General features: G+C 47.5%; 1 protein-coding gene across 3 annotated transcripts in view; it reads right to left on the reverse strand.

Annotated features, from left to right (window-relative positions):
• Nucleotides 1–946: 946 nt before the first annotated feature.
• LOC144719176 (netrin-1-like) overlaps nucleotides 947–17,003 on the reverse strand; it is a 102,143-nt gene continuing 86,086 nt past the window's right edge. For all 3 annotated transcript variants that reach the window (XM_078595053.1, XM_078595054.1, XM_078595055.1), the window contains 2 exons: nucleotides 10,247–10,321; nucleotides 947–7,077 (listed from right to left, as the gene is read on the reverse strand). In XM_078595053.1, coding sequence (XP_078451179.1) covers nucleotides 6,659–7,077; nucleotides 10,247–10,321 — 494 coding nt within the window. In that variant the 3' untranslated portion in view covers nucleotides 947–6,658. The remainder of the gene's footprint in view (nucleotides 7,078–10,246; nucleotides 10,322–17,003) is intronic.

The following is a 17,003-nucleotide window of genomic DNA, read 5'->3' on the forward strand; positions in this document are numbered from 1 at the left end:
AGGCACACACACAAGGCAGACACACACAAGACACACACACAAGACACACACACAAGACACACACAAGGCACACACACAAGGCAGACACACACAAGACACACACACAAGACACACACACAAGGCAGACACACACAAGACACACACAAGACACACACACAAGACATACACACAAGACACACACACACAAGACACACACACAAGACACACACAAGACACACACAAGGCACACACACAAGGCAGACACACACAAGACACACACACAAGACACACACACAAGACACACACAAGGCACACACAAGGCAGACACACACAAGACACACACACAAGGCAGACACACACACAAGGCACACACAAGACACACACAAGGCACACACACAAGGCAGACACACACACAAGGCACACACAAGACACACACACAAGACACACACACACACGGCACACACAAGACACACACACAAGACACACACAAGGCAGACACACACACAAGACAGACACACACACACGGCACACACACACACACAAGACACACACACAAGACACACACAAGACACACACAAGGCAGACACACACAAGACACACACAAGACACACACAAGACACACACAAGGCACACACAAGGCAGACACACACACAAGACACACACAAGGCAGACACACACACAAGGCAGACACACAATACACACACACAAGACATACACACAAGACACACACACACAAGACACACACAAGACACACACACAAGACACACACAAGGCAGACACACACAAGGCAGACACACACAAGACACACACACAAGACACACACACACAAGGCACACACACAAGGCAGACACACACACAAGGCAGACACACGCACAAGACACACACAAGATACACACACAAGGCAGACACACAGTAACAGCGTCAACTATTTATTGCTTTCACACAATTAATCTGAGGAGCCGCTCCGTTGTTGCAGTGAGGTTGCGTTTATTACGATTGATAACGACGGACAACTGTTAAAAACCAAGCAAAAAGCTTTCAGTCATAGAATTTTTAAAACCTTTATTTGCTTATATGTCCTTTAAAGTTATGCCTAACATTGCGTAAAATTGCAGATATTCACAACACTAAGAAAATTTTCAATTTTATTTCTAAATGATAAAATAAACAAACAGTCTTTTAAATTAAATAAGATATTTATTTTATATAATGCAACGGGGCAATATATTAGTGTATAGGTAAATTGAAAAACAAAAAACCTTAAAAAAAAACCTTTAAAAAAAATAACTACGAAACTAAACATTGAATTATTGTAAAGTGTTTAAAAGTAGTAAAATAATACTATGCGTTTGAGGTTAACACCTACTTGTGAAAGTTCAAAGGTTAACTGTGCCCTCAACTCTCACTCCACGAACTCACAGGCAAAGTGACTACCAAGCCAGGCATATAAAGGACACACAGCGGGTCACTGAACGCTCGTTATGTACACAACACTTTATACATTATGCATTTTACATACCGTTTACCCTGTGACACTTGCTTTAAAACGACCGCGTCGTCTTTAGTCTACCAACGTTATAAAATCCACTTTTATATCGAAAATGCTTAATTTTAAGCTGCTGCGACGCCGCAATTAAATGGAATGCTGCCTATTAGCCCATTCATCAGCCATTTGTTTAATGCGCTCCATGCGTGGCTTACCTATTGGGGCATGGATATTTGAACAATTAAATGTCATGTTTGCCCATGATAATTAATTGGATAATTGCTCATTTCCAGACACGCTCTAAATCTGGATAAACCGACAGAGCTCACGAGATCTCTCTTCAAAACGTGACCACTCCGCGTCGTCGTCTGGAAGCCCTGCAGTCCGAATGATGAACAATATGGTTTCTATCATTGCCATGTAACTCGAACTCTCTACACTCTATCAACATGACGAGTTGGCTCAGCCTGCTTTAAATCGGAGTTGTCAGCTTTCCCGTGCATATCCCCACCAACTTGACACTCTCGTCGATGAGGGCTCCACAAACCGAACTCTGCTACACAAGTGAAGTTACACCGAGGACCGCGGCGACATTTTAGCTTTCCACTCTACACAAACTATAACGGGTGATTTTAAAACCATGCACGCAATCTGTATTTACCTCTTAAAATTAAGCATTCACTTTTCCACAAGGATCATCACACGGTTGCTTTGTCTAGAGTTCCTTATGTGATATAAACCTGGACTAGTCGTTAAAACCCTACGAACCCAGCACTTTAATAACAATACTGCGACATAAATCCAGCTCCAGGCGTAGGGACCTTGTGTGAGATTCTGCAGAATCGTACAACACGTTTCGAGTGTGAAGTGTTACTGCATTGATTAAATGTTTTATATTACCGCTGTGTAGCAGTTTATCACCGTTGATAGCTTAGTTACTCTAACTCACAAGGCAGCAGTGACTAAAGATTAACATCTTATCCGATGAATACGATCGAACATCGATGCTGTATAATATTTAATTATTTTTCACCACGCTTGTTTCGCCAGGAAGTCAGCCTCTTTTTAGGAGGGACCCTGCGAAGTTTTCGCAGTCGGGGGCGATGTTGCTGTGTAATCCAAATGGATTAATTTGCAGGTAATTTTTCAGCATTGGGATGTTGGGCCATTATCAGTTACATTGCGTTTTTTTTATTCGCTATGGGAGGAAACCCCATGCAGGAAAGGGGGAGAAATATCTAAACCCCACACAGAAAGGTGCTTGAGTCGGGAATCGACCACAGGCGCCTGTTTCTGTGAGGCCTCCACCCTGCCACGCAGACCTGTGACAATGCAGCGCATCGCATCGCAGTCTTTAGTCAATCCTTGCCGTCGAGTGCTTAATGAACGCTCTGCTTTTCAAACACTACGAAATGTCCTAAATGGCATCATCAGTGGTAGTTTATATGTATTAAGTGGAAAATGACAGTGGTAGTCAGTACTATTACAATTATAATCACCAAGCTATTAAAAGATATCTTAAACTAGCGAAATAAAATGCGTAACTTATCACACAAAAAAATCCTCAATATCTTATGTTACCCTAAAATTATATAGAACGCTTAATAATCCTATCGGATACTTTTGTAAGACTCTGTATTATTGTAAATGTTGCTATGTAATAGGCTCTTGCGGAGGTACATATCACAAATGGTATGCTTTCGTCCCTTCACAAGGACTAAAAATCACCATGGCTTTACTTTAAGCGTGTTCACACCTCTGGCGACTTTCTTAAATGCAGACCCATTTTCAGCAAGGGCTCGATTAATTCAAATTAGTGTGAGTCTACTATATTCAAAATATAGGAAAGGATTTATTTATATTCTATCGAGAAATTTAAAGGTGTATCTGTTTATTTGCTAAATTAAGTGACATCCTCATTCGTATAAATATCTGAAAATATTTGTTACGAAACAATGAATCACACAATAGGGCCCACTTCCATATCTGTCTCTCCACGTAACGAGTTCAAGTATTTTACACTTCCCATCAGCCACACACCCTCCGGGAAGCTATTTTTCAGCAACATTTTGTTCAATACGAGGAAAACGCCTTGCACCAATTACCACCACCACAAAAAGTTCTCCACTCTTGATAATTGTTTTTTTACCCTTCTATCTGGCAACAAAACTGACACCTTTTTACAAGGAGTCATGTTTGCATAGACCGCAATACCAGCAGTCATAATACAAACAAAAGACATAACTCTGATAATGTGCACTGTCCTTGAAGTTGATTGGTCCACACCCGAGACAGCTTTCCTTAGAGCCTAGTCTATGCGGAGGAACAGATATGGGAAGGAGACATACCGTCTGATGATATATTTGACCACTTTTATTCTCCACAATGAGGCGAGTAATGATGTTGTGGCATGTATGAAAATATACGCGTACAATTCGGAATCGTGTTTTGTTATTTGATCAAAAAAGTTGTCCGAAGATGCCATTGGGTCGACCCTGGAGTCCAGAGCTCCCGCACACCGCGCCGAGTGACGACACCTCCAGAGATACGTTCGCGCTCTTCGCACTCACAAATAGTTCTACCGTTGTGTCCAGTACGAAAACAATATCTACACTTTCCACGCTAGTGTTTAATGGATAACGTCACCTGGCAAGCAAACGCAAGCGACAGCAACGCGGAGGACGGCAACAGGCCTCCAAGTGACGTGGGCCACACGCAATGAACGCCACACGCGCGCGCACACGCGTCTCCTGCACGACCGCCTTTCTTGCACTGGCTCGAGCTCGGCGTTTCTTGTAAAGAAAACGATGATCAAAGGGCAGATTCAAAAGTGTCGCACATTAACCAGATGAGCGCTCTACGCCGTCAGTCATTGCCAGAGAATTGGCACTCAGCGTGGTAGATTTTGGGGCTCGCATAATGTTTACAAAACGCTCTGAAGGCAAACTTAAGAAATGGATAGTTAAGGGCTACGTTTGCCTGCAAGCCATGGACAATCCGGAAGCGACACCGGAAGGTTGAGTGCAACCGCAGCGACCGATCTAGAACCGTGGAGTGCACGGTAACGCCACTGCCCGCTTTGGTCACTCGCCGGCAGCATTTCGGACATTCCCCATGAGGCTACGCGTGAAGCCGTCCGCTGGCTCACCTCGGCGTGATCGCACAAACGCCGCCAATCAACTGCCCGCCTCCATGCGCAAGAAGAGGACCGCAGACATCATCAAAACGACGTCGTCGCATTGGCCGCTGAACTGCAAGTCGCGATGCCCTATGTGAAGAATTTTTTTCGTTAAATTATCGTTCGAAAAGAATCTCTACTCGAGGTTTGGTGATGTCCACCGCGAGCGAAGGCAGGGGCCGACGAGACCCCGGCTCTCCGTGCCACTGCTGCTGCGCCGAGTCATCCAGCGAGCGCTGTGAGCGGCGCGGCTGCTCCAGCACTCGAGGGGAGACGGAAAAGACGACGAGAGTGGCGGCAGTGGCGGTGGCGCGATGGGAGAACGGAGCGCAGCCGCGCCCCCACCCCCACCCCGCGCATGCCCCACCACCACCACCCTGCAGGGTGCGCGGTGGTGTCTCGGTGCGCCTGCTCCTCCCTGGCCGCCTCGGTTGCAGACTTAGTTGGGGAGCTTTGTTTGTCGGTTAAAAGAAAAACAGCAAATGCCACGCACACCGTAAGCTTTCAATGCAGCCATTCTGGCCCACCGTCAAAAGGCAATTTGTGAGATAAATTCGGTAAATGTTTTATTTCGCGTTACTTTGCGTTGATTGTTATACTTTATGATTAGGTGATTTTTGTCTTGCTAGCTTCAGATAGCGACAGGACGACGCGCGTGAGTTTGTAAATTCTCAGGACGGCCAGCTTTATGCATTTACCGCTACTTTGCCTTACAATAAATGCATAACGAGCAAACAAACGTAGACATCTAAATTACAGTGCGTTGCGTCTCTGTGCGTGTGTGTGCGCGCATAGCTTTATACATGTAAGCACGTTCCAAATGACACTGACGTATTTTAAAGACACCGTTCTTTAAAATGCACGCGTTGGCTGAATGCACGCTCGGTGCACGTGAAATAGGGCAATGTGTCTGTCCATTGCCACCTCAATCAAAAGAGATTCACCAATTAAATCAATTCATCGTCGTCACCATCAGCCACGCTCAATCCACTGCTGGTATGAAAGCCTCTCCAATCTGTCTTCATCTCTCACGGACCCGAATCACATCCTCAGTGCGAAGGCAAATTCTAACAGGAACGGAAACATCCTGGGAGCGATCATGCAAGAGTGATAATAAATGACCGCCCTGGAGTAATTTGCTCGTGACAGTTGTGAATGTTACGACTTCGCAGTGAAAGTCCTTCCATTCCATAGACATTTACTGAAAGCGAATAGCGCAGGTGGTACATTGTGATCGTTATAATGGGATCATAAACGATAACTAGCTCTTATTTCGGATTGCCCAGAACCCATAATTTGAATATGAACTGCATTCAGTTGCTTTAGTCGTTATTCTGTGGTGGTATTTTCGTAAATCTGCCAACATGGTGTAAACGGACATGTGTAGCGATGCGTTGTGACCGGTGATCGTGTGTCAACATCCGTAATGCAAGTTGCTCAGCTCTTCCCCGTCAAGGTGAAGCTGTTCACTCGAGACGCATAACATCGCAGTCATTGTTGTTATACTTCACAACACATTAAGCATGCAATAACAAAAATCGTATGCTTGCTATATATGTATATACAGGCGCATACATATATATGGGGTAGAAGATGGGAATTATAGTTTGCTAACTCGTGCACAAGGACACACGCGCGGACACGCTCCGCCGATTATGAATCTGACGCTGTTGGAACGCCGTGAAAAGTGACGGGCCCGCGGCTGCAGCTTCGCTCCGTCGCTTTTGTTTCTCCGCGCTTCTGCGGAAGTCCCCTGGCCGAGTCAAAGCCTCGACCTCGGTCCGTTTGTCCAGCTCGGCGAAACAAAGAGAAGCGACGCACACGCAATCCACGCGGGCCTCCCGCACGCCACGGGTCGGACTACCGGCGGCGATCCATCACGCGACCGACGCTCGCTCTCTCTCTCTCGCGACCGCAGAGGAGCACCGGGCGGGATGGGATGGGGCGGTGCGGCTCGGCCGAGAGTCGACGGGTTGGGGGGCGTTGGTGGAGAGACGCGGTAGGGGGGGGGGGCCTCATAGCTTCCCGCAGCGGCCTTTCTTCTCCCTCTGCTGGAACTTCCGCACGCGGCGCGCCCACGTGTCGCGCCACTGCACCACCATGCTCGAGCGGTCGGCCAGGAGCCCTCCGGTGGCGGCGATCGCGGCCGGAGGTGGGCCCCCGCCGCCGCCGCCACCCCACTCGGAAGCCCCCGCCGCCCCTGCCCCCTGGTGGGCCTCGCCGCCCAGCACCAGGTACTTGCGGCCGACCTGCAGGCGCGGGCAGCGGCACGCGACGTCGCGGCTCGGCACCCAGAGCGCGAGGTCGCCGCGGCGCGCACGGCCTTCGCCGCCGGCGCCGCCGCCGCTGCGGCGCCGGAACACGGCCACTACGTTCACGCTGAACTTGGTCCACTCGCCCACCGCCTCCTTCTTCAGCACGTGTACCTGGATGGCTGCGCACGCACGAACGCACGCGTGTGTGTGAGATTCGTCGTGCGGCTTGTAGGTGTCCGTAAGAGGGGGTGTTGAGTAAGAGAGAGAATTACGTTTGAGCTATTGGCGGGCTGCACGATCAGTTTCAAAGCAGGGCGGGCGGTGGCCACCCCCATGCGGCTCACCTGCCAAGCGTCCTCAACCCGGCCACACACCTCCTGCACCAGTGGATGATGAGTAGCAGCCCACGGTACGGTGACCAATCTCAAACCTATATGTCATCTCTAAGTAAGTAATATGCAGGACGTTTTCAGAATTGGGTTGGTTGGCCAACCCGTTACATTGCACGTGTGCTTATACTGCTTCTGTTACAATTGGTAACTGGCATTTTGTAAATGTGACCGCCATTTTTGTTCCAATGCAAGTATTTGTGCCATAAAGATGAAGCTTAGAAACATTCAGATTTCCCCCATGGCTCTTTGGGCCAATGTAATACGTAACTTATTTCCATATCCAAGGTGCTTTAAAATAATGTTAACACTTCCGAGCATTTGCAACAGTACCACGAGAAATGTTCCTCCGGGCTCTGGAGATCACCTGGAGAAGATTCCAGGCACGTGTTGACAATGATGGCGAACAAGTCGAGACTCTGACTTGTTGAAGCTATTCATATACATTTGTTATCAAGTTACAGTGTAGTATCCGTTCATTTTCCATTACAAACGATATTCCCATATAAGTGTAAAACAAATTAAGCACCCTGTATATGTAAAACAAAAAGTTGCGAACATAAATGTGTTGTTTTGACATTGTAAATGCATAAACAGCACAAGAGAAGGAGCACATATCCAAAAGCTCCGGAGACGGATGCCTCAGCATCAGCGTCCTTGCCAAGAAGTCCCACGGGCGTGGCTTCACTTTTGCTGGGCGCATTCCGGTCGTATGAAATCAGAAGAACAAAATCCATTTCATAGCCACGTGGTTACGGGCAGAGAGCAGAATGAGTTTACCACACGTGCCGCCTGAGGTTCGCACAAACAGACCCGCCGCTGTGAGCGTGCGCCACCGCGATCGGGCATGTTTATTGGTGACCGCCATCGCGAAGCGGTGTCCACTGGGAGGTGCAGCGGTGGCGGCGGCACGGAGACGGCGCTGCTGCCCGCGGGGGGCAAGTTGAGTGGGCAATTTTTTTATTGATTGAATGACAAATGAGTGGTCTGCTTTCTATATAACTTCAAAAACACCACCAGTGAGACGACATTATCCGTCTAATTAACTCGTTAGGTGTTATTGTGAAGCATTATGGGTAACCGCGTGGATACGCTGAGCTGGATATTAAAAAAAAGTTTTTTGAGTCCGACAGCCGATTGGCTGCTCCAAACCAACATTGTCCAACAACGTTTATTTATATTCTTGGGTCTTTCGGTAAAGTAACGTAGATAGGTTCAAAAAATAATAATAATAAACTACGACGTTTCGATCGCAACACAAGCAATCGTCATCAGGAGAAAAAATTTGCAGGAAAGATACAATGGCCACCTCCGCAGCTTCGTCGTCGTGGAGGTAGGTCTCCGATCGTACATTGACATGCAAATTTATTACCTTAACATCACTAGCCCCGCCCACCTCGCTAATGACCCTTGGGCTACACACATTTAAAACTTAAAAAATGATCCTGCCTCAGCAGCTTTCCCGCTATTGTTTCTCCTGATGACGATTGCTTGTGTTGCCATCGAAACCTCGTAGTTTTTGTTATTTTTGTTATTTTCTTTGAACCTATCGACGTGACTTTACCGAAACACCCAAGGATATGAATTCCTGCAGTCACAAAAGCTTTAAACCAAGATTTAACATTTATTTAAGCAAGCTAACTCCGGACCAGTTTTAACCTAATGGGTCTCCACAGCAGAATCAGGCTTGTGAAACTCACGCTTCTGCTTTACGAAATGTTATGGCAAGAGCACTCCGTCTATAATATTGGGCCTTGTCAATGGAAACGGCGATTGGGAAGACTGCATATCAACCCATATGCACGCAACCCAAATATTTCCACCAGGAGCAGGTCCACGCATGGGCAGAGGAGAGAGCTCACATGGATATCCCTCAACAGGCTTCCACTCGAGTACGCACGTGCACTCTCTAACACGCGCACCGCTGTCACGCCCTTGCACACACGTGCGCACGGGTAAACACGCGTGCTCACTCGTAGCATGAAGCGAATGCAGGCGCAGCACACGCACACACACAGAAGCACGCACACACACACATATGCATACACATGCATGCACACGAACAAGCACACACATGCACACGCACATGCACACGAACGCACACACACACACAGATGCACGCACACACGAACGCACACACACGCATGCACAGAAACGCACACACACGCACAGAAACGCACACACACGCACACACTTACACACACACATACACAAGCGCACGTGCGCACGGCGGCAGGAGCAGCAGCTCATAAGGAAACGAGCTGAAGAGACAGCGTTAAACAAATGAACCAAATAAATTAAACATTTGTCATAGAAGCCCCAGGGGCCACTAAGTCCAATAGTGCTGCCAGAGCTGGCACTACGAGAGTGAAAACAAGCGTTCAAAATCTCAGATGACGTTTTGGAGAAGAGGAAATTAAATTTCTCAGCCAGACTAGCACCCAATGTACAATAACCGTCTCATTTGCCACTGCCATGGTGAATATAAACAAGAATCAAAGTGTTTAATCTCTGCCTCAGGCCTGCCCCTCCGGAGCTCATGACTGATCTTGGCAGGCTACGGCCTCTTTGAAGATGTCTGAGTGGAGTGGTGGTGCAACACTCAGCGCTGCGCATTGAATTCTGGTGGCCCGAGTTTGTTTCCCGACCACGGCTAACATCACTGGCGAGTGATATCTGAAGCAGCACAGGGCCCCGTAGGTTACACAAAGTGCTCTTGCCAATAACATCTGGCTTACTTTGACGAACTGCGGGACAGAACCTGGCCCCTTGATCGTCCACCTGGGTGCGTTGCTGAAGGGCCCAGTGGTGCAGGAGCGTGCTTGGCATGGGCCCTGCTGCAAGCAGTGAAACGGGGCCCAATGTCCACTTCACCCCCCCCCCCCCCGTGTCGTCGCTCTGCTGGTGCACGTCTCGCGAGCTACACTGCCGCTGCAATAGCCTCCTGCCGAGTCCTCACCGTAGTCTTTCTTGCAGTACTTCTTGATGTTCAGCTTCTGCTTGCTCTTTGGAACTTTGCAGTAGGCCTCGCAATCTGCGCACGCGCAGCCAGCGAAGAGAGAGGAACACCAGAGGACACGAGCGTGAGCGTTGATGCGCGAGACGCGTTCTCCGGGGAACACAGACAGCGAGCGGTTCACCCCCGGAGTGCAAATCAACTTTGTTCACTCGTACCTCTGTGTCACGATCTTCGTCAAAATGTGAGAACAAAAACGGTGTGTCTATATTGTCATAATTTGCATCAATGCCCAAGTGTTTATTGATTCATTTTAACGATGTAGCCAAATACATCCATACGGTTTCTTCATTATGCCTAAAGCTTTTTATTGTTAGATTTAAATAAACAAGATGTTGGAGGATGTTTAGAAGTGCGGCTACATTCTTTGGGTAATTATTCCAGGTTCCGTGAGTTATAAATGAGAGCCGCAATGGTCACGTGACTGTTTACGCTGGGTTGCACAAAGTAATTTGCCGCGAATTGGTTACATTTATCACGGCGTGCCCGACGTAAGGGTTAATGATAAATGATATGCAATACAACAGACAAATGTAACTTTGAAATCGAGTGCCAAAATATCTAAACTGAAGCCATATGCGTCATTCCTGTACCAAGAATGTTTCATTTTAAACAACAAGATACAAAATAAAGAAGCAGACAATCCGTCTCCTTCCTATATATAAGTAAAAGTATTTTGTTCCACATCCCATCAGTCACACGGCCTTCTGGGAGTGCTCATTTTAACAGCAGCATCAGCGCAACGCAAGCAACCTCTAGACTCGCTTTAACCTGAAATGTCTCATCAGCAGTCAGTTTGAACCAATGCTTGCGAACTGCCAGATTCTAGGAGCCAAAGACCTTCTCTGTAAAATATGACTCCTAATTTCAACACGAAACTATATAATACGCAACACAAAATAAGTAAAAATGTAAGTAACAAAATACGTTATATTTTCCAAAGGACACAAATGATTATTTCAGGTTGAAAAAACGACAACTCGGAAAATATATATAGCAATGTTTTCAAGGTAATTCTGTTTATGTCATTCAATACTTGACCATTTGTTTTAAGTCACATTTGTCAATACATTTTAAAGGCTGCTTTCAGATCGAGCACCACTCCCCAAACATCCATTCACTCCTACGGCTCCTACTTTTCCTCTTCTGATTTTCTAGCAAAAGGTTTTTTTTTCAACTCAAAACCCCATTCATCCAAGAGCACAGACTCGGCGTGCTACATTTGAGCGGGCACATTTTATTTTTGTATTCATTATTATGTGGCTGGTATTTTTTTGTTAGAGTTTTCGTTAAAGGCCGGTGTGCAGCCCGGCGGTTATTTACATACTTCGGTGACATCACCCACATGGGAAAGAGCCGCGGCGGAGGCCGCGAGCGCGTCAGAGTGGCTGACCCCTCCAGGGCAGCTGCCCCCCACCCACCCACCCCCCTGTGTTTGTGCTCTGCCGTGCCCCGCTCAGTGTCATGGGAACGCTCCCAAAGCATTCAAAGGGGTCCCGTACGCACACACAACAAAGACAAAGATCCCCCGTATAGCCTAAACAGACCGTTGGGGGGAAAGTGCTGCTAGCGAGCGCGATGGCTCAAGAGGCTGGTGCGGCCAGCGTCACGCCCGTCCGCCTTTGTCTTCCCGGTATCGATGTTTACACAAACAGCCCCACGCACTATTTTTTTATACTGGGTTGACCCAGCCGAGGCCCAGAAGCGGTTTTCGTCACGGATTCTTGGCCGTGAGAGCGAATTGAACTCGAGTCTCCTGTTCGTAGCTCCGTGCGCGAACCACGACACCACTGACCCCCCACGTAGGCTCAGCTTGCCAGCGGCTTGGTGTTCTACCGCTCTGCGTGCCCAGGTGCCGTCACCCAAGTTCTATTCCCGGCCACGGTCAACGTGCAGTGGCGAATATCTAAACCGCTCGTAGAACATCCCCTAGGTCGACCGAGCCTTTAAAACGGTGCCAGAGGCTGTGTGCATAGGTATCGACGCTGGGGAGACAAAGGTGGCCTGGCGTGTTCTCTAGCAGCATTCGCCTCAACGATCTACATGGCCATCAGAGAGACGTTTGACTCTGCGTACGCTGTACACTCACTTTCACCGCCTGCCACAAGAGTCTGCGATGGAGGGGGGTCTTCATATTTGCACGCAATATACGCACATGTACTCTTTGTACAAAATGCAGTCAAGAAGTTTCAGCGCAATTTTTTATCTGTATACAACTATTTCATTATTTTAATTATCACAAAATATAACGGCTCCTAGCAACAGGAATTGTTTTCACTAGTTGTAAACAACTATTATTTTCAGCTGAAAATACGCCTACTCTAGAATAATAATGGTAGGAGTGGCAGCAGGAAATAGAACGCGTCTGAATGGACATCCACTGGGCAGATGAAGTGATTAAATCATTGAATGCGCAGGCGCTGGATGGATTGCCGTTTTGCAACATCGTAAGAGGTGGTGGTGGCTTGGGGTGGCCTTCATCCAGTAGCGGAGTGATCATGGCCGATGATGACCGATTATGTGATGATGAAGTTACGCCATAGCTTAACTGCGTGGAACGCTGATTAATTATCCAATGTATAGGTAAACATTAACAGAACGTCTCATTGTTTTTCGCAAATAAAACCGCTGCTAAAGCTGCGACTCCCAGACAATGGGCGAACGACAACTGTAAAACCCTTTGCCCGGTGTTTCCCAAGCAGTGGCTTACGGCTAAGCCCCGGGATTTGAGGACGCATCAAGGGGGAAAATTCGTTACTAATTAGGCGTGTAACGAGATTAAGAGAAGCCCCCCCCCCCCGCCCCCCCCCCCCCGTTTCATTGTAGCCGATCTCCGCTGGCACGAGCGGTGACAGTGGCGCAGCTCTCGGATGAGACCTGGTTGCCCCCCTTCGCCCTACCCACCGCCACCACCGCCCCCTCCACACCCAGCCATCCCCTGCTGACATGCCGGCAACTTAAACCAACCCCCGGGGACAATCCCCCACCACCCCCCCACCCCACCCACCCCACCGAACGTTCACGGGTTAATTGGACAAATTAACCTTTACAAATTGGCTGTGCCGCACGACCTGGGGGGGCCTATTTTCGGAGCGGCTTACTGTGGCGGGACGCGCAGAAAGGGAGCGCGCGACGGGGCGCGCAATGGGGAGGAGGGGGGGTGTCGTGAATTTGCAGATGAATGACAGAGGAAGCAGCCGGACAAAGGAACCGCGAGCCCGTGGCAGGCCGGGGTTTCTCGTCCGTGAAAATTCCCTGCTTTACTCGTGACCCGGCTCACTCAGCCGCGTCTCGCGGCGTGCAGGCCCAGCTCTGGGTGCAAACGCCGTCTGGCACCCATGCGGTTTTCGGTTGATTATTTTTTTCCATTTAGCGAAAATTATCGTCGCTTGCACAGCTATTTGCTCGCGTAAGTGGGACGCGTTTCTGTGAGTCCATGAAAAGGGGAAATTACGTTTGGAAATTCAGATTTATTTAAAATAAAATTGTTCCGTGAAGATGGTGTCTGCTATAATGTAGAACATGCATTTGTATTTAATTCAGTAAAATAATTGGATGCTTTTGGAAAAGTAAATGCAATCGTGAAAATCAGAACACAAATGTGCCTGAAGATGAAGGTATACACGTGGTGCTTATTGACTGGTTTAACTTTTAGATCAGAAATATGGGCACTGGTTAAAATATATTAAACGCTGAAAAGTGTGGAGCGACACATACTTTGATTTCTATAATCTGAAACTAACAAGGGAGTGCGTTGTGTAACAATGGTTTATTGAATGTGATGTAACACTTTATAGAACATCTACACGAGCGATGGCCTATCTAGCAACAAACAGCACATGCCTCGACAACATTGCTGTGACAAGGCTGCAAGCGGATGTCTCATCTCAAACGTGCATCTGGGTAAAATAATGTTAAATAAAAAACGGTCAAAATTAAAGCTATGCGCCTGCAGGGGTCAAATAGCGATTGTGAGCCCATCTCTCAAAGTGGATTTCCAAATGCCACGTTCTGCAAGAAGCCATCAACACGTGCTCACTCTTGAGGAAAAAATTGAACATCTCCGTAAGTCGGCGACTTAGCAGAGAGTGGCGTGGGCCGCGTCACGTGACGGGGGAAGGAATCTCGCGACACCGAGGCTCGGTGTGCACGCGCCGTGAAACGCAAGCCCCGCGCGCGCCGGGGAAAAACGCGCGTGAGAGAGAATCTGTGAGCTCGTGACAGGTGCTGATAACCCAGTGTCACCTGTTAGAGAGCTACGGCCAAACAAAACGAGAGAGCGAGGGAGGAGAGGAGGAGGAGGAGGGCAGCCTGCAGCTGTCAAGAACGACGGGGAGACACATTTGGCCGGGTGATGTAGGTTTTGCGGAAATCTGACGTAAAGGGCGCTGTAATGATTGCCAAGCCCATTCCAGGAGGTGACGACACGTATACAGATTAGGAACAACAGGAGAAATAAATATGACGTGAGATAATTTTTTCACCTCTCCGTCAAATTTTGTTAATGAAATTAAAATAAATTATACGTTTAGAAAAAGGTTAAACCTGCAGCTATGGCATCGAGAATAGGATTTTAATGAAAAAAAAATATAGAAATTTTTCTAATAGCTGCACCTTGTTCAGCTTGCATCATATAAATAGGAGTGGTTTTTACGTATGTCTCATGGCAATACCGATTAACTTTTCTAGAACTTACTCATGATATAAGCTGCAATATGGTGACATGTAGCACAGTGGCTAACTTACTGCGCAACGAAGCTGCCAACCCGAGTTTGATTCTTGGCTACAGCTAACACCAGTGGTGAGCCATGTCTCTCTCTCTCTCTCTTGCTCGCTCCACCAGCTCACACTGGGTTTTGAGTTCTTCTGGAACGCAGTTGTTTTTGCCCTGATTTCTCTTTTCGTTATTGTAGTACTTGTTTCTCTGCTTTTGCTTTCATCAGTTTCGTGACCCAGCCCACTCTTGAAAATTTGACTTTTAAGGGTATCCATCTTCTTGGTTCTTTCGGTAAAGTCACGTAGAAGGGAAGTAATAAAATAATAAAAATAAAACATAATAAAATAAAATAATATAATTATTTTAATAATAATAAAAATAAAACATAATAAAATAATATAATAATTTTATTTTATTATGTTTTATTTTTATTATTTTATTACTTCCCTTCTACGTGACTTTACCGATAGAACCAAGAAGATGAATCCCTGCAGTCACGAAAGCTTTAAATCGAAATTTTAAGGGTATCTTGAGTTCTCACCCAGTTTAACAAAATTAGCTTAAAACTTGAAACTGACCAGCGTGGTGAAGTATGGTCAAACAACCTCTATGACTGATACAGCATGACAAGGCCTGCATCTCGAGGTAAAATTACACAGGTCTTTAAATAATTGTTGTTATGCTGACCAGTGGAACTTAGGTTTGAGACAGATTCTGGATTCTGGGCTTCAGAATAAACATGCACACGCCGTGCATGCACAGTAGCCTTCCCCTCATCTGATAATTGCTTGACAACAAACGCATCTTAATCCACAAGGGTTGGAGCTACTGTGCTCGTTTTAATTCAAGAGATAACTAAGGATGTGTGAATAATAAGTAACGGCCAGTCACGTGCAACACTTTGCACGCCATGTGCAAGCCTTGAAGAAGTATGTTGGACCGTCTGTGCAAAACATGGACAACGATGGCTCTGACCACAACAGTGGTGATAGTGAGATGTCACCATCATCGCCGCTTGCCATGATCTATCCACTGCAGGATGAAGGTCTCCCCAAGACACCTATCGCTATCTCATGATGTAACAATCCATCCAGCACCCACTGCACATGAGTTGCTCTCTTTGCTCCATCTCCTCAGTGCCCGTCCTCTAGGACGCGTTCCATTCCTTGGCTGCTGCTGCTCCGTCATTATTCTTGACCATCGGTCATCGCCCCTACCAGCCGTGACGTGTCCTGCCCAAGCCCACCGCACTTGTACGAGCCACATTAGTTGTACGATGGGGGCATTGCTTTGAGCATGGTGATTGATTATGTATGCAGTGCACAACCACAGAGAGGGCGATCGGTGGTGTTGACTGGGGTGGTGTTGATATTGCGAGGTCTTCTATCAGCATTGGGATTGGCAATGGCTGCTACGGACTTAAAGTACAGTAACAGTAAATACAATTATCAATGAGGATGGTCTCCCCTCTTGGAAAGCCTCGAAGTCATGAGACGCGATTGTACGAGTGTCTGGCTTGCGTGGAGGAGACACTCGGAGTCACCAGGGAACGCAGAACGTCCCGCACACGCAGATTCAAGAGTCCGTTTCTCATGTACCACCTACAGCCCGCGCCACAGTACGAACTGAGCGAGTCCCACTAACGCACTGCAGTCGTAGCGGTACCTCCATCTGTTCTATTCCCGTGGCATTCGTCGATTGTGTTTCCTGACCGCCCAAGAGTTCCCTCCGATGGCGACTGTGATGATCGCGATTTAAGGGCGCGCTAGGCGTGCCGCGTCATCTCTCTGGTGGCGTCATTAGGCCCTACTGTGGTGCTCCCGAAGACCAATGGAACACAACAATCACGCAGAATGATCTCGAGCACCATTGTGGAGAATATGAGCAACACCATGAATAAGCAGACAATACACCTCGTCATATCTGTCTCTCTACGTGAACATACAAAATATTGCTCACACATTCCATCATCCACAAGGCCTT

This window comes from Lampetra planeri, chromosome 5 (assembly GCF_965212315.1).
Source record: "Lampetra planeri chromosome 5, kcLamPlan1.2.h2, whole genome shotgun sequence".
In the NCBI taxonomy this organism is placed as follows: Eukaryota; Metazoa; Chordata; class Hyperoartia; order Petromyzontiformes; family Petromyzontidae; genus Lampetra; species Lampetra planeri.